Source organism: Callorhinus ursinus, unplaced genomic scaffold (genome assembly GCF_003265705.2).
Source record: "Callorhinus ursinus isolate GAN/ISIS: 27379988/994484 unplaced genomic scaffold, GSC_fseal_2.0 scaffold14, whole genome shotgun sequence".
Taxonomy (NCBI): domain Eukaryota; kingdom Metazoa; phylum Chordata; class Mammalia; order Carnivora; family Otariidae; genus Callorhinus; species Callorhinus ursinus.
The window spans coordinates 34,966,209-34,989,222 of NW_027397076.1; the positions used below are offsets into that span (position 1 = coordinate 34,966,209).

Genomic DNA, 23,014 nt, shown 5'->3' on the forward strand with positions numbered 1-23,014 from the left:
AAATGAGCAATAACTTTTTTAAAGAAGACACACTACAAAAAGGAATTTTCTAAGAAAACAATAAGTATCATATTTCTCTCTAAAATGTTTACCAGAAACAAGAGGATTTTTTCCCTGCTTCCAGTGTGAGGAGCTCCTAGGAAAGAAGAAGATGGCCTACAAACAGGTAATCAGTTGTTAAAATAGTCAGGGTTGGTTTTAATAACACATTAGCTCTAAAGGAATCATCCAGCTTGGAGTTCAAATCAATCGTGTGAGCCCAACAGAGAACACTTTCCCCCTATAGGAAACTTATCGCCACAAGCAATAAATAAGTTCTGCTACTTCCTTTGATAAGAAAAGACTGGAGTTTTAAACCAACTGATGAGTAGGACATTTAAAAGCCCCCATTTTGGGTGAAGGAGAGTGGGAGGTATAGGCTTCCAGGTATGGAATGAAGAAGTCATGGGAATAAAAGCCACAGCATAAGGAATAGGGTCGGTGGTGTGGTGATGGTGAGCGTAGCATGACGTATAAATGCGTTGAATCCCTGTTGTACACCTGAAACTAATGTAACATTGTGTGTCAACTACACTCACATTTTAAAAATTTAAAAATAAACAAATAAATAAATAAATGCCTCCATTTAGATTCTGGGCTAGCCATATGAACTCAAACTAATATAAATTTTTTATCACTCAGTTTTTCTGAATAAAAAATAGTATGTGTCATTCTATTAAAAACCATGAATCGTTTCAAAGGCACCCGAGGTGGTGGTAGCATCTCTGAGTGACATCTGGAAAAAAATTTACTAACAATTAACCATTTATTAGGTTATCGCTTCTCGGCCTTTTGGCTAAGATCAAGTGTAGTAACCATTTATTAGGTTATACTATATTGTAGACCTAAAAGCCATGGTCTTAAGAAAATTTTTATTAACCAAAATTATTTATAAAAGCAAATGCTTTGCTGGGGGAAAAAGTGATTAAGGTAGAATTTCAACTTGCCAGACTGAAGTTATCTTTACAGAGAACTGTAAAGAATAAAATAATTTGAAAGTGACCTCATCATCCACAAAACTTGCTGAGCCAAGCTTTGGACAAAGTCTTTTTTTTTTTTAAGATTTTATTTGTTTGTGAGAGAGAATGAGATAGAGACAGCAGGAGAGGGGGGAGGGTCAGAGGGAGAAGCAGGCTCCCCGCCGAGCAGGGAGCCCGATGCGGGACTCGATCCGGGACTCCAGGATCGTGACCTGAGCCGAAGGCAGTCACTTCACCAACTGAGCCACCCAGGCGCCCTGGACAAAGTCTTATCTGATGTTGAAATTCATGCTCGTAACCACTTTGTCATGTACTACAGGTGATTCTTCAATCGTTAAAATCAACAGCATTCTGTTAACATTCATTTTCTCCCCATCTCATCTCTTTCCTCCCCATGTCTGATCCATCCTCTCTACTGACTTGATGTTTTGACACTGTGCTTGCTCCGCATTCTGCTTTAGCCCAACCTTCTGGGCCTTCCCAGGTCTTTTCCCAGGCCTCTCCTGGCCCTAACTGGAAGGCATCCGCGGCTTTTAGTCTACTTGCTTCTCATTCCCTAAGAACTGAAAGGCTCCAGGCCAGGCAGGTAACAGGAAGCAGTGATGGGAGGGCCCATGAAGCCCTTGCAGGGCAGCCACTCCTCAGCCTCAGGTCACCAGATCCGATGCTTCCAGGGAGCCAGAAATCCAGAATTTGTGTGAGGATCTCCTCATTATTTAAAAATAGGTAACAAATTTGAAAATTTTTAAAACACCATGAGGAAAAAAAAAAAAAAAGTCTTCAGGCCAGTCTTGGCCACAGGCTTCTGATCTGTGACCTGCATCCATAACCTTTCCCTTATTAATGAACATCTTCACCCATGCTGCAGCTTCCCCTCGGGCCCCAGCTGCACTCCCAACTTCCACACTCCCTGTCACCTCTGGACATTTTCGTTTGAATACTCAGCTGACACCTCAAACTCAAAATTGAATTCATTTTCCCACGAGGAAACCACTTTTCTGTCAGACTTCCTTATTTTAATGGAACCACTTCTCTTCCTTTCAGTGAGATTCAGAAACTCAGCCATTAACTTAAACACATGCTTACTGAGAACCCATAATGTACCAGGTACTGTGCTAAACAACACAGGATTGACAAGGCACATTCTCTGACCTTGAGAAGCTCACAGTCTAGCGGAAGAGATATGGAATAGAAAGAATGACAACACAATGTGATAAATACTCTAGAAGATGTATATTCGGTGGCCTGAGCCAATACAGAAACAAGATCAATCAAGGCATCATGGAATTCATTAATTCATTAATTCATTCAGCCAATATTTGTTGGATTCCTAAGGTACTCTAAGCCCTGGGGTTGAAGCCACAAATAAAGTATTGGAGATACAGCTTTGAAAAATATAGAAGATTTTTGAGGTCATGCAATGAGCTGGGGAGGCTGGTGAAGAATAAGTAGGCAAATAAGATCATTCCGGCTAGGGACAGAACTCTCCAGGCCATCGTGAAGAAGTCTGCAGTGTGCCTCCTGCACAGAGGTCTGGAGCTGAGGGGCCCGTTGGGGTTTGCATCAAAGTCCTCTCTTTGATGCAAAGGCACCTGTCTCTAATTACACCAACATGGTGCCCACACAAATGGGTAGGAGACCGGAAAGCAAGAGGCTCTCTGTACATCTTGCTTATTGTACAATTAACAGAGAGCATGGGACAAGAGTCACATTACCTGTGTTCTTAATAAGAAATAATAAAGGGGCTATTCTGTGAAGTATTTATAATGTAGTGGAGAGATATTCCACAGTGTTGAGGATTACACCAGTAATTGAAGTCTCTCCTAGGGAGTGAGCCAAAGTGGAAAGCCAGGCCTCAGAGCATGGGGATGTTCACCTGCTCATAGTGTTACAGGTTCGGAGAATGAGTGTGGCCTTGGTGAAGGCTCCATAGATTGAATCACTGCAAGATCCTGTTATTAAGAGAATCACAACTTGTCTCTTCTGGACTCCTGTCAGTTGTATTTACCTATAAACCGAATGCTGCCTTGGTGTAGACCGCCGCTCAGAGGACAAACGAACCTGGCTGCTTAGACTAGGAATACCACCCGTTATCTTCCCAAGGCTCTGGCCTTCTTAGGAATGAATTTGGGTTGTAGCCTCTCCAGGGGGTAAAGGCGTTGGGTAGCCCTCAGAACCGCTGCTGCTAATAATCCTGACTATCCTCATTCAACTTAAGTTTGATAGTGGGCCAGGGGAGAACTAATTATTCTCCTACAGAGTGATAATCATAAGGCCCTGGGCAGATGTTACCTACACAGAAATCGCAGACATCTCTTTCCTGGGTGTTCTAGGGGAGGGCCACAGTCAGAAGTGACATGGCTGCCACCAAATGAGAAACCCCAAGAGCTCCACCTTGGCAGCCTAATGGCACACTCCCAGGGCTGCACCCTAAGCCAGACAGCTGTGCCTCCACAGTTTTCTCTCACCCAGGAAGCTTCTGAAAATGCGAGAGAGTGGGGGTGACCTTATGACATGAATACCTCGGAGTATCTCTTATCTTATATTTTGAGTAAATAATGGGAAAACTTCACTACTGTATTATTAAAAATAGATTTCTCATGATACACCTCTCAAGGGAAGTGATAGCCCAGGTCTGAGACCAAAGAGCTGCTTCTACTCAAGACGGGTGTGGGAAGCAGGAGAAAGTAACCACATGTCTGTCACTCTACCCCTGCGGCCCAGGGCAGAGCAGGCCATCCACACCCCAACAGCTAAGTATTTGTTGCCCAAGAGCCCAGAGGAAGAAGACTGAGGAAGGGCCCGACATGGAAAGGGACCCTCCACCTTGCTGCTCCAAGGGTGGCTTGCTGACCAGCAAGATCAGCAAAATTGGCACCACCTGGAGGCTGGTTAAAAATGCACGCTCTTGGGTCTCACCCCGTTCCTGCTGAAATCAGTCTGTATTTTAGCAAGTTCCTCCACTGATTCATGTACACTTTGAAGTTGGAGAAGCACTGCCCCCGTGAACTGACAAATTACAAATTAGTCTCCACTCAGACATCTGTCCCTACGACTACAATATTCCCATGTCAATCAGTTTTCCCGCCAGCATCAAAGAGAGCAGTGCAATGTACAACCCATCAGCAGCGGGGTGAGTCTGCAAACCTTGCCACGACGCAGGATTTCACAGAATTAATAAACATGACCTCGGAGACCGACTCAAGTCACACACACAAAGCAAGCAAGGGAATGGCAGACTGAGACCCCTTTACCCTGCAAAGGGGAGCTCAGCTACTAGGACAGGGACATTCCTTCAAAAGAGAATGATCTGAATACCAAAGAATTAAGACAGGCCCTTGGGAAAAATGACGAGGCTCATGAATATCTTTGCAAAACTGACCAACTTTATGATTGTGCTATGAAAGTGGAATATACAACTTTGTTGAGAAACTGTGATTTCAAAAAAAATCAACACTTCATTCCACCTTCAGTCATTCTACAAATCCCATCATTCTATTTTCATGCTAACCTAAATTGTATTCTGTGAGATAAACTACACTCTCAGAAGTTCTAGTTCCATTTTTTAAGACAAATCTAATCACAGCTTGTTGTCACTATTTCACATGACGCCAGGTCCTCGTTTTAGGTGCACTCCTGGTACGTGGACTTTACCCAGGCCAGTCTCCCTCCAACATTAAGGCCTGCTGACCTCTCCTGTCACTGTTACATACTCCTTTTTCTTTTTCCCTTAGGGGGCTTCTTTTTGGTACCTATGCCCAGGGTGGCATGGCTGATACCAATTACCGCACAGCTCAGGGAAGCTTTCTTGTTTCCTGGTTGGATGTTTCAGTGCATTGCGAGGCCACAGAATAGGGGTCCCCCGTGGGGTTGTCACTCCAGAGGCAGATTGATTCTGTAGTTACCTTATCGACCATGAGGAAGTTCGGCAGCGTCTCTCCATTTTCGCAGGTGACATCACCAACGTCTCTGACAGCTCCAGGCAGGATCTCTCGTACCTCCTGGGCAATCATCCCTAGACCCAAACACTCCAGCTCGTTTAGTCAGGAAAACAGCTTTCTGGAGAAAATCCTCCCAGGCCTACATCAAAATGGACTGCTGACAGCCCCCCAGGACATCTTTGCAAATAGATGCTTATTACCCCTTTTCAGCCTTTGCTTTGATCTATGATACGTTTGAAGCAAAGAAGGAATTTTGAGTCCATAACCACTATAGGATTAAAAGCAGAGGTGTAATTTTCCTCACTTTTCCTTGAGACTCTGGGCCGAATGTTAGGAGGAGTGGGCAAATATCTTAAAATCTCTGTATATAGAAGTAAGAGTGGGGCATTAGCTTGATTTCCTCTTTTCCTGCAGGAGGATTTGCCACCTAAACAGCCCCTGTTTCTTTAGGATTCCTGGGTTGGGGTATCAACACCACTTTGCCCCTTCTCTGACCTAGACCCACCTACTCGGCCACCTCCCCTCTCCCAGGTCGGCCCAATGCTGCCCCTCTTACAGTTGGAGCTGTCATCTACCCCTGAGCCCGCATTGCATGAGCAAGATGGCTCCCATGAAAAGAAACTATGTATTCAAAATATGCCACCAGTACCATGGGGGTGCAGGAATGGGGTGGGGGGGTGTTGCGTAAAGGTGACACAGACATTTCTCTGACCTCTCCCATTCGAGTGAGTGTGGATTTCACAGAGAAAACCAAAGCCATAGCACACACCCTCCAGATAAAGAGGGAGTTAAACTTTTGAGTTGACAACACAGGGCGCCTGGGTGGCTCAGTTGGTTAAGCGACTGCTTTCGGTTCAGGTCAGATCCCGGAGTCCTGGGATCGAGTCCCACATCAGGCTCCCGGCTCAGCAGGGAGCCTGCTTCTCCCTCTGACCCTTTCCCCTCTCATGCTGTTTCTATCTCTCTCTCTCAAATAAATAAATAAAATCTTTAAAAAAAAAAAAAAAGAGTTGACAACACAAAATTAAAAAGGTAATTAGTGCGCATACCTGTTTGATGGGAAGTGTTTATTCCCATTGAAGACACGAATTCAGGTTTGTAGTCATACTCCACGATCCTCATTTGGGCTATTCGTCTTAGCTGTTCATTTGTGTCAACCTAATTTAATGAAAGAAGAGCAGATTTCAGCCACTTAGATGATTTCCTATTCAAATCAATGCCCAAAGGGACCTAAAGAAACTAGGAATGTTGACAATGGGACTGTTCTTTCCTCTTGTCCAAACTGTTTTAAGAGAAATTTATGTTTTTCTCCTCAGAGAAACCCAAGCTTCAAGGTCCATATCAGTGACTTCTATTCACGGACAAATTGAGACAGAGTTTTTATATCTAAATTACAAAGTGAAAGCTCCCTCATTCACTACTCTTGCCTTTTTTTTCTCTCCTCTGAGAGGCAAACTCTCTTTCTGAGAATGGAGACTGATCGCTTTGGAGAGAACACAATCGCTATTCGTGAGTGCAAGGGATCGTTTCCAAATGAACATACGGTATAAACACCAAATAAATATAGGCCAACCTTGTATTTACAAATTGAAAAGGTTTAATAAAAGTAAAAAATACCTTTAAAGAATGGAAATATCCTATATCATTGAATTCCTTTTGGACACCTTGCTGGAGAAAATTTCCTCAAATGGCAGGTTGCAAACCTGTAGTGCCCACCTGCGAGGCCTTCCAGGATCCAGACTTTTCTCTCCTGCAGATGGCTTCTCCCCCAAACCACTCTGGTCAGTGATGGTATGCCTCTCTGAGTTTACTGCTCTCATAGGTTACTAAAGGTATTCCCAGCTCTCACTGCAAATTCCTCAAAATAATGTCACTAGGTCCCAGCAAAATGACAACAAGACAATAGAGTGAATTTCTCCTAAAGCCAAATGTGTTTGATTCAAAGGATTCTCTTTTGAGGTTTGTTTTTGTTTTTGTTTTTAATGAATTCATGGTACTAGCAGAACCTATTTTTTTTAATGACCTTATTCTATAAGTAAAATGCTGGCAGCCCTTTTTCTTTTAGGATATAACGATTACAAAACCAGTAGTTTCTTGGCAATTAAAATTATACTGCCTGGACATTCATCCATGTGTTAGAGTAACCAAAAGTGCTTCGTTTTTCTTGTTCTATGAAAACCCCTGACATGGCCCTCAACTCCTCCCTTGACCCACTCTGTTGGGTGAGTGGGAAAGCTCCTCCAATATCATTAAAAGCTCCCTGTCCTTCACTAGTTTGGCTGATTGTAAAAGGTGGTGGCTTGACACTTAACTGGCTAAATGGGAAAAATTTACTTTAGGTTCTTCTTGGGAAGTATGATTTTGAGCTCACTGTTATTTTGATACCTGCTATTATCAAAAGTTTGCTTCAATTCTTTCATTCATTATTTTGTTCAACTAACATTTACCAATCACCTTCAACATACCATGCACTACACTAAGTGTTGGCACTTTAAAAAATGATTGCCTTTTAAAAGTTTGTGCTCTACTAATTGTGAGACCTGAAACCATAAAGCTCCTAGAAGAGAACATAGGTAGTAATTTCTCTGACATCAGCCATAGCAACATTTTTCTAGATATGTCTCCTACGGCAAGGGAAACAAAAGCAAAAATAAACTATTGGGACTACATCAAAATATAAAGCTTTAGGACAGCAAAGGAAACCATCAACAAAACAAAAAGGCAGCCTACTAAATGGGAGAAGATATTTGCAAATGATATATATGTTAAGGGATCAATATCCAAAATATATAGAGAAGTTATACAAATGAACACTAAAAAACAAATAATCTGATTAAAAGTGGGCAGAGGACCTGAATAGACATTTTCCCAAAGAAGACATCTGCATAGCCAACAGACACATGAAAAGATGCTCAGTGTCACTAATCAACAGGGAAATGGAAATCAAAACCACCTTACTGAATGACTAGAATCAAGACAACAAGAAATAGCAAGTGTTGGTGAAAATGTGGAGAAAAAGGAATACTCATGCACTGTTGGTGGGACTGTAAATTGGTACAGCCATCGTGAAAAACAACATAGAGTTTCCTCAGGAAGTTAAAAATAGAAATACCATATGATCCAATAATTCCACTGCTGAGAACCCAAAGAAAATGAAAACAGTAATTCAAAAAGATATATGCACCCTATATTTATTGTAGCATTATTTACAAAAGCCAAGATATAGAAGCAACCAAGTGTTCAGCCATAGATGAAGGGATAAAGAAGATGTAGTCTATTCATACAATGGAATATTACTCAGCCATTAAAAATGGTGAGATGTTGCTTTCTGTGACACCATGGATGGACCTAAAGGGTATCATGCTAAATGAAATAAGTCAGACAGAGAAAGATAAATACCGTATGATTTTACTTATATGTGGAATCCAAAAAACAAAACAAATAAATTGACACACAAAAAGCAGAGTCAAGCCTATAAATACGGAGAACAAACTGATGGTGGCCAGAGGGGAGGAGGTGGGGGATGGGCAAAATCGGTGAAGGGCAGTGGGAGATACAGGCTTCCAGTTCTGGAGTGAAGTCATGGGAAGAAAAGGTGCAGCAGAGGAAATATAGTCAGTGGAGTTGTAATAGCATTGTATGGTGACTACACTTGTGATGGACACAGCATAACCTATAGAGACGTTGAATCACTCTGCGGCACACCTGAAACTAATGTACCATTGTGTGTCAACTGCACTCAAATAAGAAATAAATAAGCAAAATAAAAATTAAGAAATATTTAAAAAATAAAATAAAAATAAATAAATTCATAGGTTTTCTGATTGTCTTGACCTTGTGTCCTACCTTTTTTAGGGGATTACACATTCCAAGTTTCCTAAAATTTGGACTTATTAAATGAACATTAAAAAAAGTTTGTCATCTAGATAGGAAGGCAGCCTCATCACATATGATTACATTACAGTGTGAGAAAGGCAGAGTGGTAATGGAATTATGAATAGAGAATTATGGCAGCTCCAAGGAGGTCCCTAAAATATTCCTAGGGGAGCATAAAGGAAGGCTTCCTAGAAATAGTGAAGCCCCACGGAGATCTGGGCTTATTTTGGTTCTCAAACAAACTCTGGCTCTTTTCACTCTGGCCTTTGGCTCAGGGCATCGTCCCTGCCTCAAAAGCTCTTCCTTTCCACTCCTAACTTCTCCTGCCCCAACGTAAACATCCCTTCACCAGGGAAGCACTTCTTGCTTTCCAATACTTAGGAAGGGTCCCTTTGCCTTATGTGCTAACGGGAGCTGTTATTTTCCTCCATAGCGACCACTGAAGTTATCACCAGGCTACTGATTGTGTCAACAAATGAATTACATATAATTTGCATCTTATACAAGGAAATAATATGTATTTATACAGCTAAAGAATGCTTCACGTATGTGAGCTGAGAAGACATGCTTAACACAAGTGAATTGAACATGAGCTCTCCCTGTTCATAGGAGAATAAACAGAGGCATGGAACATGTCTGGGCCAAGGTTCCTGGGCCAGCAGTTGCCTGAATCAGACTAAAACCTTGGCCTTCCACCAGAAATTGGGCTTCTCTTTATCCCATCATGTTGCCACAAAGCAGGATGGGGATACAGGAATTCCACATTTAGAGCCTGGACTGGGGGGACATTTGATTTATCCAAGAAGGCTGCCTAGAAGAGGTTTGAGAAGTTCTAGGGAAGCTTATTTTAAGACAGTATGTTTTCTTCAAACCAAGACATTTGGTAAGTGAATTCTGGGTGGTAGCCTGGTGGTAGCAGGAGGGGTTGTAGAGGACTCTTCCGACTTGCCACCTTCATTTGCATTTAGAGAAGATCTGGTGGGGAATTGTACAGCCAATTGCAAAAATAAGTTTCAGTTGGTGTGATCTGACACGCAGACAGTTTATCTCTCTCTAAAAGTCAAAAGCACAATATCTAGGACTGGGATTGGGAAATGTATGTGAGAACTTTCTAGCCCTGAGAGTTCCCAACCGGCAGTAGGTCACAGCTCTTCTAACACGAACCACAGCTTTGCAATCAGCATAAAAGTCTACAATTACAACCATTCTTTGGAATCCACTCAGCAAAGGAGGACATTCCTTGGCCGGTTTAGAAAAACCAGTGCACATTTGCACTGGGAAAGGAATGCAGTCTGGAAGAATGGTCAATGATTTACAGATTATGTCTCCTATTAACTAACAAAGACTAAGGAAAGGAGGTTCAAAAACACAATTCTGCCACAGCCTCAAACATGCTTATAGGAGAAGCAGGGTGCATGAGAAGGTGGGGAAACGGTAGAAGCAGTGAATGAGAAACAGAATTAAATGGTGGAGGAGCTAGAACTGAGCGTGGTCTGGCTAAGGGATAAGCATCTTAATCCTAATCTCTTAGGTCTTCACAGCAGTTGTGACTTTCCAAGATGATTCTTACCTCAATGGGTTAAAAACTATAAAAGACTTGGTAGGATCAAGCAGAGAGGCACCAGAGAGGCACCGTTTCCACCTTCTAGATGAAGGCAGTGGGTTTGGGCCAAGTTGTCTTATCTAGGCCATGTAGCTGGGATGAGCCCAAAGTGGAGAAGCACCTCCTGATTTCCAGGCCTGATTTCTGATTTCTACTCGGCGACTATCTCTCCACAGGTAGGAGAAGGTCTTGGCCTGGAGCCTTAGGCGATGGGATTGACCTAGCTGGAGGGAAGAGGGAGAGGAGGTGCTCCTCTAACTGCTCCTCAGAGAAAGATGTTGAGTGGGAAGACAATGGCTGGCAGGGAGTCTGGGAGGCTCAGGAGAAATAGGGGCAGGACTTGGACTGAGACAGCACCTGGAAGATGAACAGGGACAGGGATGTCTGGAGACAGCGAAGGAAAAGGCAAGCTCCAAAAGCTGACAATGTGTGCAAGGAAGGGCGTGGCCCGTGGCCGGTAACTCAGAGATTTTCTGCTTGTGAAGCCAGCGCCGTGCTATCATTGCCCACCATTCCTGTCAGGTAAATCCACTCTCCTGGGTAGGAAACACGTTACAGTCTCAGCAGAGATGCCTGTCGGCTCCCACACTCACAAGTGTTAAGCCCTGTGTTCGTCTCACACCAATGGGACACATGTAGAGATGCCCTTTGCAAGGCGTGTCAGTGTCCAGGAGCACCCAGCACACCTGACTCAGGTGTCAGAGGAGGTGGCCAAGGCCTGCCCCGTGCTCACCTCCTGGATGTTCTGCTTTGCCCGGCTGTCAGAGGGATGCATAATCGTCCCCATCACTTTCATGTTGCCACAGACGACCAGGGCTTCATCCGGGGCATCTGTATTTATTCCCACTCGACTATGACAAACAACGGATTCTGGAACTTGCCCTCGCTGCCATAATGCATCACTGTCATTTTCAAACTGCCCAGGGTTGGAGGCCTGGAAAAAAATACATAAATATGTTACAATTAAAGTTGTAGTAGCAGGAATAGATGATTGCTTTATTCCTCAGAGCAAAGGAAGACAGAATGTTATCTAAGTCTTTCACCTGAGAATCAGATGGGACATTCTGACATATCCAAATAACGGTGGCCCCAGGCTGAGCCAGGAGGGCTCCCCTAACTGCTCTGCTCCCCACGAGCAGGAGCTCAGGGTGCAATGGTTTGGGACGTCCGGGCTCTATTGCAACTGTCTGGAAATGAGAATGTGTCAGTTACACTGGGTGGATGATAAGGAAGAAGGAAAATCATAATGACCTTTTTTTCAGGGATAAGAGTAATGATTTAAAACCAGAACCTTACATCAGAAGATATTCTAAGCTTATGAAAGCCCAGATACATAAAAATACTTTGCATTTAGCTAGCCCTTTTATAGTTTCAAAACACTTTAGTGTTTATGATTTCACATGCAATTGACAAGCAAATGACAGCACAAATATATTTAATACACCTCAACTATTCCCTAAACACAGATGACACTGAAGGAAGAATAACAACAGCTACATTTGTTGTGAGCTAGTCCACTCCCCCATTCTATGAGGTATGTACTATTAGCCTCATTTTATAGATATCCAGAAGCCTCCAAAAGGATAAACAAATTGCCCACGGCCACAAACTAGTAAATTCTGGAGCTGGACTTACGCTTCCTGTAATGATTAAATAATGATTCTAACTTTTCCTATTAGAAGTAACTCTGGCCGGGGGTGCCTCGGTGGCTCAGTCGGTTAAGTGTCTGCCTTCAGCTCAGATCATGATCCCAGGGTCCTCATACTGAGCCCCAAGTCTGGCTCCCCACTCAACAGGGAGTCTGCTTCTCTCTCTCTCCATCTGGCCTTCCCCCTGCTTGTGCTTGCTCTCTCTTAAATAAATAAATAAATAAATAAATAAATAAATAAATAAATAAATAAATAAAGGAACCCTGGCCAAATGCAGTCTTCAAAGAGAATCCAAGTGAAATTATGAGAACCAGACAAAGTTCTGGAGATTTTACTCTTAAATAAAATTCTTTGCTGAAGAATTTTTCACTCTACTGTCTTCCCTCCTCCCCACCTCCTGTGGCTGAATATATTTCCAAATATCTCTAAGTAAGGATCTCTGAATCCCTCCAGATCCTCACAACAAAACTAATTTGTTTTTAAAATTATGACCTATTGTTCTAAATCTGATTTTTGTGTGTTTGAGGCAAGTTGTCACAAATTCAGACAAACAGCTTAGACCCTGATCATCCAAAAAGTCAACACTAATGCAATGTCTTCACTCTCTGCCTTTCTGGGCAGTGCAGGAGACATTGCAAACTCAGGACCTGAATATGCATAGATTATCTCTGGAGAATACTCAAGACACCAATAACAATGGCTTCTCCTAGGACAGGAACTGAGAGATGTAGAAACTGGGCTGGGAAGGAGATTCACTGCTCAACATACATGCTCTTGGTATTATTTGGATGTTTTTTTTACCATAAGTATGTGCTACCCATTTAAAAATAATAATTAAAAAACCCCACAAAATTTAGTTCTTAGCTTGGGTTCAGTGAAAGAACTTTTAGGTGTCTTCAATTTTTTCATTCTTGCCTGTTTGAACCCTGAGCTGCTTGGAAGACTCAACCATTGACATTTGATAGACAAAAGCAGTAAACGAATAGAAAGTAACAACTTTGAGCATTATTTTGTGTGAATTCACTTAAACAAAGTGCTTGCTACAGGGTCCCCAGAGCCCCCTTGGTCGTGAATGGCAAATTGGTTTTGACTCAAATCCTTTATTGTAAGGAATCGACTAAATCCAAAGGTATACCATATAAATTTTGATGCATTTTGCTCTACTCTGAACATAATGAGCCACTTCAAGGAAACAAAATAGACGGTGATGGATTTATTTTTTCTTAATGAGCTTCAGGATAATTATTATCATAAACTTGATATCATGTTGGAACAGCAGATATAAGCAGACTTAATTTTTTAGAACAATTGTGACAATCTCACTTAGCTTTCATCAGATGAAAATTCAGATCCCTAAAATATGTTCAAGTCATTTTGGGAAGGGCCACAGATCTGCAATTTTCTAAATATATAGACCTATGGAGGAGTCCTCCTCATCAGTAATGGGAAATGTTATAAAGTCTGTGAACTTTTTTCCTTTCTCTGGTATCCACAATCTTAATGGGTTAAAGCAAACTGTAATGTACTACCTCCTTCTGGAATTATGAAGTTGTGTTCCCATGTGGTCTAAGAGTGGTTCATTGATATCAAATCCCAAAATGAATTAAAGTCTCTAAAATACTTGCATTATTTATCCCACAGCCCCATATATTTAGGGAAGACCTGAACATTTTAATCTGTGTTACGACGCAAGATGGCTCTGTGATCTTCGGGCAGTCACCTAACCTTTCTGTGCCAGCTCTTTTTCTTTGAAGCTTAAAGATAATAATGACTTCTTTACCTATCTCACAGTGTTGTGGGAATTTGTTGAAATCACGTGTATATGAATATTTGGCAAAAATGAGGATGAATAGTCTCAAACTATCCTTAACACATTGCTGTGCATAGCAACCACTGTCCAGCCTATACGGGCATACATCCTTTTATTGAGGTTTGCTTTACTGCATTTCACAGATGGTGCTTTTTTTTTTTTTTTTTTTTTTACAAATTGCAGGTTTGTAGCAAGCCTACATTGAGCAAGTCTGTCTGCACCATCGCCATAGCATCTGCTCATTTCACGTCTCTGCCACAATTTGGTAATTCTCGCAGTATTTCAAACTTTTTCGTTATTATTACATTTGTTGTGGTAATCTGTGATCAGTGATCTTTGATGCTACTATCGTAATTTGCAGAGCCACAAACCATGCCCATATAAGACAGCAAAACTTCATCAATAAGTGGTCTGTGTATTATTCTCACTGTTCCACCAACGAGCCATTTCCCCACCTCTCTCCCTCTCCTCAGGCCTCACTATTCCTTGACATCAACAATATTAAAATTAAGCCAATTAACAACCTTACAATGGCATCTAAGTATTCAAGTGAAAGGAAGAGACGCATGTTTCTCACTTTAAATCAAAGGCTAGAAATGATTAAGCTTAGTGAGAAAGGCATGTTGAAAGCCGAGATAGGCCGGAAGCTGGGTCTCTTGTGCCAGACAGCCAAGTTGTGAATGCAAAGGACATTAAAAGTGCTGCTCCAGCAAACACACAAATGATAGGAAAGTGACACAGCCTTACTGCTGATGTGGAAAACATTTGAGTGGTCTGGATAGATCAAACCAACCAGAACATTGCCTTAAGCTAAAGCCTTATCCAGAGCAGGGCCCTCACTCTCTTCGATTCTGTTAAGGCTGAGAGGTGAGGGAGCTGCAGAAGAAAAGTCTGAAGCTAGCACAGGCTGGTTCATGAGCTTTAAGGAAAGAAGCCATATGTATAACACAGAAGTGTAAGGTGAAGCAGCAAGGGCTGGTGTAGAAGTTGCAGCGAGTGATCAGAAGCTCTAGATCATTCATGGCCACACTAAAAAACAGATTTTTTTTTAAAGATTTTATTTATTTATTTGAGAGAGCGAGAGCAAGAGAAAGAGATATCATGACCTGAGCCAAAATCAAGAGTTGGATGCTTAACTGACTGAGCCACCCAGGCGCCCTAAATGACAGATTTTCAATGTAGATGAAACAGCCCTCTATTGAAAGAAGAGGCCATCTAGAACTTTCACACCTAGAGAGAAGTCAATGCATGGCTCCAAAGCTTCAAAGGACAGGCTGACTCTAAGTTGAAGCCTGTGTTCATGGACCATTCTGAAAAGCCTCAGGCCCTTAAGAATTTATGCTAAATCTACTCTGCCTGTGCTCAATAAATGCAACAAAACCTAGATGACAGCATATCTGTTTACAACATGGTTTACTCAATATTTAAAGCCCACTGTTGAGACTTGCCACTCAGAAAAGATTTCTTTCAAAATACGACTGCTCAGAGCGCCTGGGTGGCTCAGTCAGTTAAGCGTCCGACTCTTGATTTGGGTCAGGACATGATGTCAGGGTCGTGAGAGTGAGCTCCATGCTCAGAGGGGAGTCTGCTCGAGATTCTCTCTGTCGCTTTCCCTCTGGCCCTCGTCCCCCCACTCTGTCTCTCTCAAATAAATCTTAAAATAAAAAAGCATCCTACATCTTAAAATATATATATGACTGCTCATAAATAATGCACCTGGTCACCCAAGAGCTCTGATGGAGATGTACAATGAGATTAGTGTTGTTTTCATGCCTGCTCACACAACATCTGTTCTACAGACCGTGAATCAAGGAGTCATTTTGACTTTCAAGTCTTATTATTTAAGAAATATATTTCATATGGCTATAGCTGCCATAGATAGTGATTTCTCTGATGGATCTGGGCAAAGTAAGTTGAAAACCTGTAAAGGATTCACCATTCTAGATGTCATTAAGAACATTCCTGATTCATGGGAAAAGGTGGAAATGTCCACATTAACAGGAGTTTGGAAGAAGTTGATTCCAACCCTCATGGAGGTCTTTGAGGGGTTCAAGGCTTTAGCAGAGAGAGGAAACTGCAGATGTGGTGGACATAGGAAGAGAACTAGAATCAGAAGTGGAGCCTGAAGATGGGACTGAATTGCTGCCATCTTACGTTCAAACTTTCATGGATGAGGAGTTGCTTCTTACGGAGAAGCAAAGAAGTGGTTTCTTGAGATGGAATGTACTCCTGTTAAAGCTACTGTGAAGACTGTTGCAGTGACAGCAAAGAATTTAGAATATGACATCAACTTAGTTGATGAAACACTGTCAGGATTTCAGAGGACTGACTCCAATTTTGGAAGAAGTTCTACTGCGGGTAAAATGCTATCAAACAGCATCCCATGCTATTAAAAAAAAAAAAATTCCTAAAAGGAAGGGTCAACTGATGTGGCAAACTTCACTGTTGTCTTTTTTTTTTTTTTAAGATTTTATTTATTTATTTGACAGAGGGAGAGAGAGACAGAGCACAAGCAGGGGGAGCAGCAGAGGGAGAGGGAGAAACAGACTCTCCTCTGAGCAGGAAGCCCGACACAGGGCTCCATCTCAGGACCCTGGGATCATGACCTGAGTGGAAGGCAGTCGCTTAACCGACTGAGCCACCCAGGTGCCCCTCACTGTTGTCTTACTTTAAGAAATGGCCACAACCACCCCAACCTTCAGCAGCCACCCCCTTGATCCATCAACACTGAGGCAGGACCCTCCACCATCTCTAAAAGATTGCATTACTCTCTGAAAGTTCAGATTACAGTTAGCATTCTTTAGCAATATGTTTTGATTAAGGTATGTACATTGTTTTTTAAGACATAATGCTATTATTCACTTAATAGACTATAGCATAGTGTAAACGTAAGTTTCATGTGCACTGGGAAACAAAAACCTTCATTTGATTCGCTTTATTGCCGTGGTGTGGAACCGAACCTGCAGTGTCTCCAAAATAGGCCTGTAGTCCTTTAATCTGCTCTCCTCAGCAACACACCTGCAGAGCTGCACAATGGAGGGCGCGCCACTCACTGAGTAAAATGTAAATGGCGCCCTCTGCAGGTACTTGGAATAGGAAACAGCAATCAAGGGTCACTTGAGGCCCTTCTAAGGTCGGAATGGAGAGCTGGAATTCCTTTGCTTTACCATTGCTTGGGCTTTTAAAGCAACAGCCAAAGAGCATATTAGGAAAGCTTGAGTTGAGGAAGGCACATCATAACAAATAAATTTTTGTTCCTTTTGAAAGGGCTGTGGAAAATGGGACCAGAAATGCTCCCTATCTGTGCTACCCGAAGGGTGGTCTGAAGGTCAGCACCCTCTCCTGGAAACTTGTTAGAAATGTATATTCGACCTATTGAATCAGAAACTGCGGAGGGGGGACCCGGGTATCTCTGTTTTACTCTCCGGGGGATTCTTTGTCCCATACACTCCTGGTCGGTTACCCCTTCCAGAGTTAACCAAAGTTGAATCCCAACCACGGGGTGAAACGGACATTCCTTCACATACTGATTCCTGTGGGTAAATAAAAATTCATCTGAACTCCAGAAGACGGGTGTGTGTGTGCGTGTGTCTGTGTGTGTTGGGGGAGGGAAGGGACTTTTGTAGAAAAGGGCTAGAGCCAGTAACAACGGAGCCAGGCCCTGGGACGCTCTGTTCTGCACCCATCCCTCACCATTCCTTGCAGTCGCATTATTTCTTTTGCTTTCCCCGCCCCTGTTTGTTGGTTTCTCATCTGAGGACAGTGCGGTTTGCAGAGCAATAAGGGGGCATTTCCTGGGGATGTGCGCATTTTTATTCTTCTAGAAAAGAAACTGGAATAATGTATTCATTTTCAAAACTAGGAAACCCTGGCACGTCTTTGAAAGGCAGACAAAAGTAATCATCCCTCCTGCTTACAACACAGCACTCCAAACCAGGTTTAATTATGTGTTTTAGAAGGAAAGTGGAGCTGAATGAAAACCTAGTCATTAACAAGGAGAATCTGAAGGAACTCTACGGCAGAATGCTCCCAAAACAAAAGACCTGGGAAATAAATCTGTCTTTGGAGTAAACATTAATTTCCATGAACCTGGTCAATTTACATGACAGGACCATAATATATTTCTAAAGCTGTTTTGATTGACAACCCAGATGAACAATTTCTGGGTCTTGCCCACCATCCTCTCTCCAAGAAGAATTCTGACAAACTTGGTCTCTGAAGCCTTCCTAGAGGCCAAAAACTCATCTAGTCCACGCCTCCTACATTATTTGCCCTTACATTAATCTCTGCTCTTGGGAAGAATGATTCTTAGGCCTCAACATGAACCCGGATTTGCTCAGTGCAATTTGCAGTTCTCCATATAATATAGTCTGCTCTTATAACATTATTCTGAAGCTCAAACTAACAGACCCAGGTCATGGCCTAAGAGGGCACATCTGACTTTTTTGGAGAATGTGAGCTGGTCTGCCCTCTGTCCAACCATAGGTATACGTCCAAGGCATACACCTGTAGAATCCTAGGGGTGGGAAATGTGTTGTGTGAACATTTCAAAAACTCACTGATTCAAACAACATCACTATTTCTGAAGCTCAGTTTTTTCTCTTGGTTGGTTTAAACATTAAACAATTAAATAGATTCAAACTGCATTCATTTTCACTTCTGCATTTGGTGTTAGAATGAAATAGTATCAGTAAGATATTTCTAGTTTGGGGGAGGGGGAGAATGGTTCACACTATTACCATTCTCCTTCTTCTTGTTGCTAGAGCATCCCCTGTGTTACCCAGCACACTTCCAGAATAGGGCATTCTCTTTAACCAAAAGTTATGGCTAGAAGAAAGCAATCAAATCTGGAATACAATCACTTTTTTAAAATAAAAATTTGGTGACTAACATGACACCCAATCTATACTAAGTATAATTTAATGTTTTTTAGTATTCATACGTAATATGAGTTGCAGGAACACTCAACTTTTCAAAGCGATCATGAGTTAAATTATCATTGAGTTTTGGATAGGAGGAGGCACCAATTAACAGAGTTCTGGTAATAGAATATTAGACAGTAGCACTCTCTCGTACTGCTGCTGGGTGGACTTCACAACAGCCGGAGGACAGAGTTGCCAGCAGGAAATGGAGAAACCAGACGCCAGGTAAATTATTCAAGGTACGCAGGTGACTAGCAAGCTGCCTGATTCAGGCATGAGTTTCCCAGCTCCAAGCAGCCCTTTCATAACATCTAAGCTATGCTAACTCTGAAAAGAATGGCATTGTCTGTCTTTATTCCGCCCTATGAAAAACCAGAAATGATAAGCGACCCAGGCTTCCAGACTCTACTTTAAATCACATTTGTTAGTGCAGGACAGCAATCCCAGATGACGTCAGGCGAGGTGTCCAAGCTGCCCTGAGCCCTGCTGGGGTGGAGAACCGCGGCCCTTGGCCCATGACCAAGGAAGAGGGCCCCACCTGCCTTCCCTCTGGTGGTACCTTGTTTGCTATAGACTAGATCAGGTCCCACAAAAACGGTAGGACACAGCCTAGCCCTCACCTGGGACATTTAAACACAAGTGTTTTACCTCATTTCCATCGTTACTTCACCTGCATTGAAACTTAGAGTTGCAGTTTTAGGATTTCCTCTTACAAGTGGCTTTTTATTTTTAATTGATTAAAAGAATTAGACAGAGGGCCCTTTGTTTTGGAATAGCTCAACACAAGAAAGGAAAGACTCATCTCCCCTGGTCCCCAGGCCACAGAAGTTGCTGTACTGAATGATTTCTCCTGTTGGACTTCACATGTCCTCCCTGGGTCAGGACACAGCTCCTCCCCAGCTGCCAGGCCTGTGGTGACCTGTTACCTTAGGCCCCTGGTATTCTGAGCAGCAGCCAGCCCGGCCACACACAGCTGAAGCTCCAGCTGCCAACCACTTTCTGTTTCTGTGGCTGCCGAGATTCCTGTCCACAGCTGTGACCACTCATTCACTCAGCAAAACGTGCTGAACCGTTACTACGTGGTAGGCAGGGGCCCAGACGTTCCCTGGGTCACCAATCACGTCGGGGTAAGAAATGCCTTCTTACTACTTCCCCACCCTGTGGTCTTCAGGACCAGAGAAAACTAGGTTGTAACCCAAGCCCCATCATTTACAAACTGTCCTGCCCTCTTAAGCCTCAGCTCCTCTGCATGCGAAGAAGGTAATGTAAATGTGATGCAGTGTAAAATGACGTCATACATAAATTAGTCAGCCCAGTGCCTGGGCCAGTTTCCCAACTGCAGCACCTTGGACATTTTGGAAGGGGGAATCCTTGCTGTGGGGGCTATCTTGTTTATTGTAAGGTACTGAGCGGCATCCCTGGCCTGGACCCACTAGAGGCCGGTAACACCTCCAATTGTGACAACGAAAAAATGTTTGCAGACATTGCCAAATGACCTTTGAGGGACAAAAGTTCTCCTGGTTGAGAACCATTATGTGGAAATGAAAATAATAATACCTGCCATTACTATCATCATCTGTTGAGAAAGAGCTCACTTCCAGCATGCCACTGAAAATGCAAATTCAAAAAAATTTTTTTAATTAAAAAAATGCAAATTCTACTTCAAAGGAGTAAAGCAGGTGGGATCCAGAAACGTTAAGGAACTGAACCTTACCCTTACAATGATCCGTTCAGAGATGTGGGCAGACAATAGATAGAACTGGTCTTGGTGAGCAGCATACAATCCAACCACCAACATGAAGTATCTAACTCAGAAACAGCAGATCAACACATCAGGAAACAGATACATAATTTGTGCCATCAAATACCACCCAACACTTAACAGTGAATTTACCTAGATAGGTTGGCGTATTTAAAGATTTTCTATTCTGTTCTAAGTTGCCCCTCCTGTGAAATGAAAGAGCAGTTGATTCACTCCGTATTGTTCTGGGTCCACCCTCTGCCCAGTCGGAGGTATTTGTGAACTGTTCTGGAAGCCCCACAGCACAGCACTTGTTACAAGCAGATGCACAACGGGCGGCCACCTAAGAGGTCCCTTTGCCCAGAGCCACCCAAGCTACGTACCCTAGCCCAGCAGGGCCTGCCCAGCCACACTGGATCGTTCCCACCCTGTCTGCTCCAGTCAAAGACCTCGACCCTCCCCTCTAATTACTCCCAGTGCAATTTTCATCAATGTTACTTCAATTATTTCTTCATATGTAACACTGACGAGGCATTTTTAAGATCAGATCATTTCTTGAAAGTCAAAATAAAACTATCTCTATGAGAGAAGCTTTGGGTTTAAGCACTGCAGGCAAAAACCTTGCCACCTTCCTCTGTAACTCAACAGACTCTCTAATCCTTAAAGAATAAGAGTTCTCCCCCGTGTTGAAAGTAAAACAGTAATAGTAATATTTGTTATTTTCATTATAATCATTAGCCATCATCTGAGTCCTCAGAATGTGTCATACGCTGGGCTAAGCAGTTTATCTACAGTATCTCATTTAGAACCCCAGAACAACCCTAACGGAGAGGGATATAGACATTGTCCCCATTTTACAGAATGGGTTAAGTTACATGCTCGAGGTCACCGAGCTAGCATATGGCGGTATCAAATTTCAAATTCAAGTCTTTGCAACTCCAACACTTATGTTCTAAAACCAGTGTGCCCAAATTTGAGTATGCATCCAAGTCACCTGGAGGATTTGTTAATATACAAATCACTGGGCCCCACCCCAGAGTTTTTGCTTCAGTAGGTCTTTGGTGAGGCCTAAGAGATTGCACCTCTAACAAGTGTCCAGGTGACACCATCTCTGCTAGCCTGGGACCACACTATGAGAACCACAGGTTTTAATCATTAATGCAAGTTCACTTCCTTTTTTAACCAAAAAAGGTGATCGCAGAGCTCCAGGACTCAGGGCTTTGTACTGGTGACGAGCACACAGGTTCGAGCAGGGTGGTCTGACTGTCCTCAGCCTTTGGACAACAGTGAGGCATAAACGTGTGGTCACTCCAGAGAATCAGGGAGGGAATCAAGGCAGATTTGGGGCTGGACAGGAGAGCAGGCACTGTAGGGGGTGAGGATGGAAAGGAAAGACGCCTACAGGGATATGAGCTGCGTTAATAAACAGGAAGAGCCTGGGAAGGGGGAAAGCGGCCTGGTTTGCAGGCTGGTGGCACCAAGAGGAATCTGAGGGGCCTCTGGAGGGCACCAGCGGGTCAGATGGAGTCCCTGGCCACGGAGGGTGCCAGTACCTCTGGTTAGGATTTGGTTTTCCCTTCTTCCTCATGTTATTCGCTGTTGTCTCAGTGAAGTGCAACCGACCCAGGGTCACTTTGGTGACCTGGTCGGCCAGCAGGTCGACTCTAAAACAGACAGCAGAAATACCAAGACACCGTGAGACCATGTGGACTCTGATCAACTCTAACTCGTTCCAAGATTCTCAGGTGTGTTCAGCAGCCCCCCTGCCCCCCCGCCCCGTCCCCATGACACTACGGAGGACAGTTTATTCCATGCACCGATTTTTAATAAACTCTCCACAACACGGTCAGGAATGGCTGCCAGGGGATAACTCTTGAAGGGTAAGATCTGCTCTTTCAGCAGAAGCTCGAGCCCAGAGTTCCTGCCTCATAAAGGCATGTGCTCCCCACACCTCGTATGGGTTCTTTTAACTCCACAACAGGGAGAAAAGACTTTGCATTTGTGCCTCTGCCACTGTTGCTAGAGCACTTGCCTCCTGACAAGCCATGTCTCTAGGTTGCTCATGAATTCCTTTGCATCCCCTTCACCTATTTGCATCTTCCTGGCCTGGCTCCTGTGGAAGACCACACCCAGCCCGCCCTGGCCAGGGAGGACCAGATGCACCAGGCAAGCTCAGTGCTGTGTGTACATGTGGTCTGTTTGGGATTTTCTCTCCCTCTGCCCCTCCCCCTGCACACTCTCTCTCTCTCTCATGAATAAATAAATCTTTAAAAAAATAATAATGATGACTTAAAATGGAGCTTTTTACAAGAATTTGCTTGAAATTATTTCAATGCATTTTACCTACTTTGTTTTTGTTGATAAGCATGTATTCAGAATATTAGCATATTACTAATGTAGTTTCTGCAGTGAGATTCCTTTTATTTTTTATTTATTTTTTAATTGAAGTATAG

At 43.0% G+C, this 23,014-nt stretch overlaps 1 protein-coding gene and 1 pseudogene across 7 annotated transcripts in view; one reads left to right on the forward strand and one right to left on the reverse strand.

Moving 5' to 3' along the window:
• Nucleotides 1-23,014, reverse strand: part of MYRFL (myelin regulatory factor like) — a 113,353-nt gene that overhangs the window by 31,920 nt on the left and 58,419 nt on the right. For 6 of the 7 annotated variants that reach the window (XM_073900669.1, XM_073900664.1, XM_073900665.1 and 3 more), the window contains 5 exons: nucleotides 22,115-22,225; nucleotides 20,535-20,625; nucleotides 11,173-11,373; nucleotides 6,010-6,118; nucleotides 4,925-5,034 (listed from right to left, as the gene is read on the reverse strand). In XM_073900669.1, the coding sequence (XP_073756770.1) occupies nucleotides 4,925-5,034; nucleotides 6,010-6,118; nucleotides 11,173-11,373; nucleotides 20,535-20,625; nucleotides 22,115-22,225 (622 nt within the window). The remainder of the gene's footprint in view (nucleotides 1-4,924; nucleotides 5,035-6,009; nucleotides 6,119-11,172; nucleotides 11,374-20,534; nucleotides 20,626-22,114; nucleotides 22,226-23,014) is intronic. The other variant, XM_073900667.1, reaches the window with a different exon arrangement.
• LOC112832735 (U2 spliceosomal RNA) lies at nucleotides 816-929 on the forward strand (annotated as a pseudogene).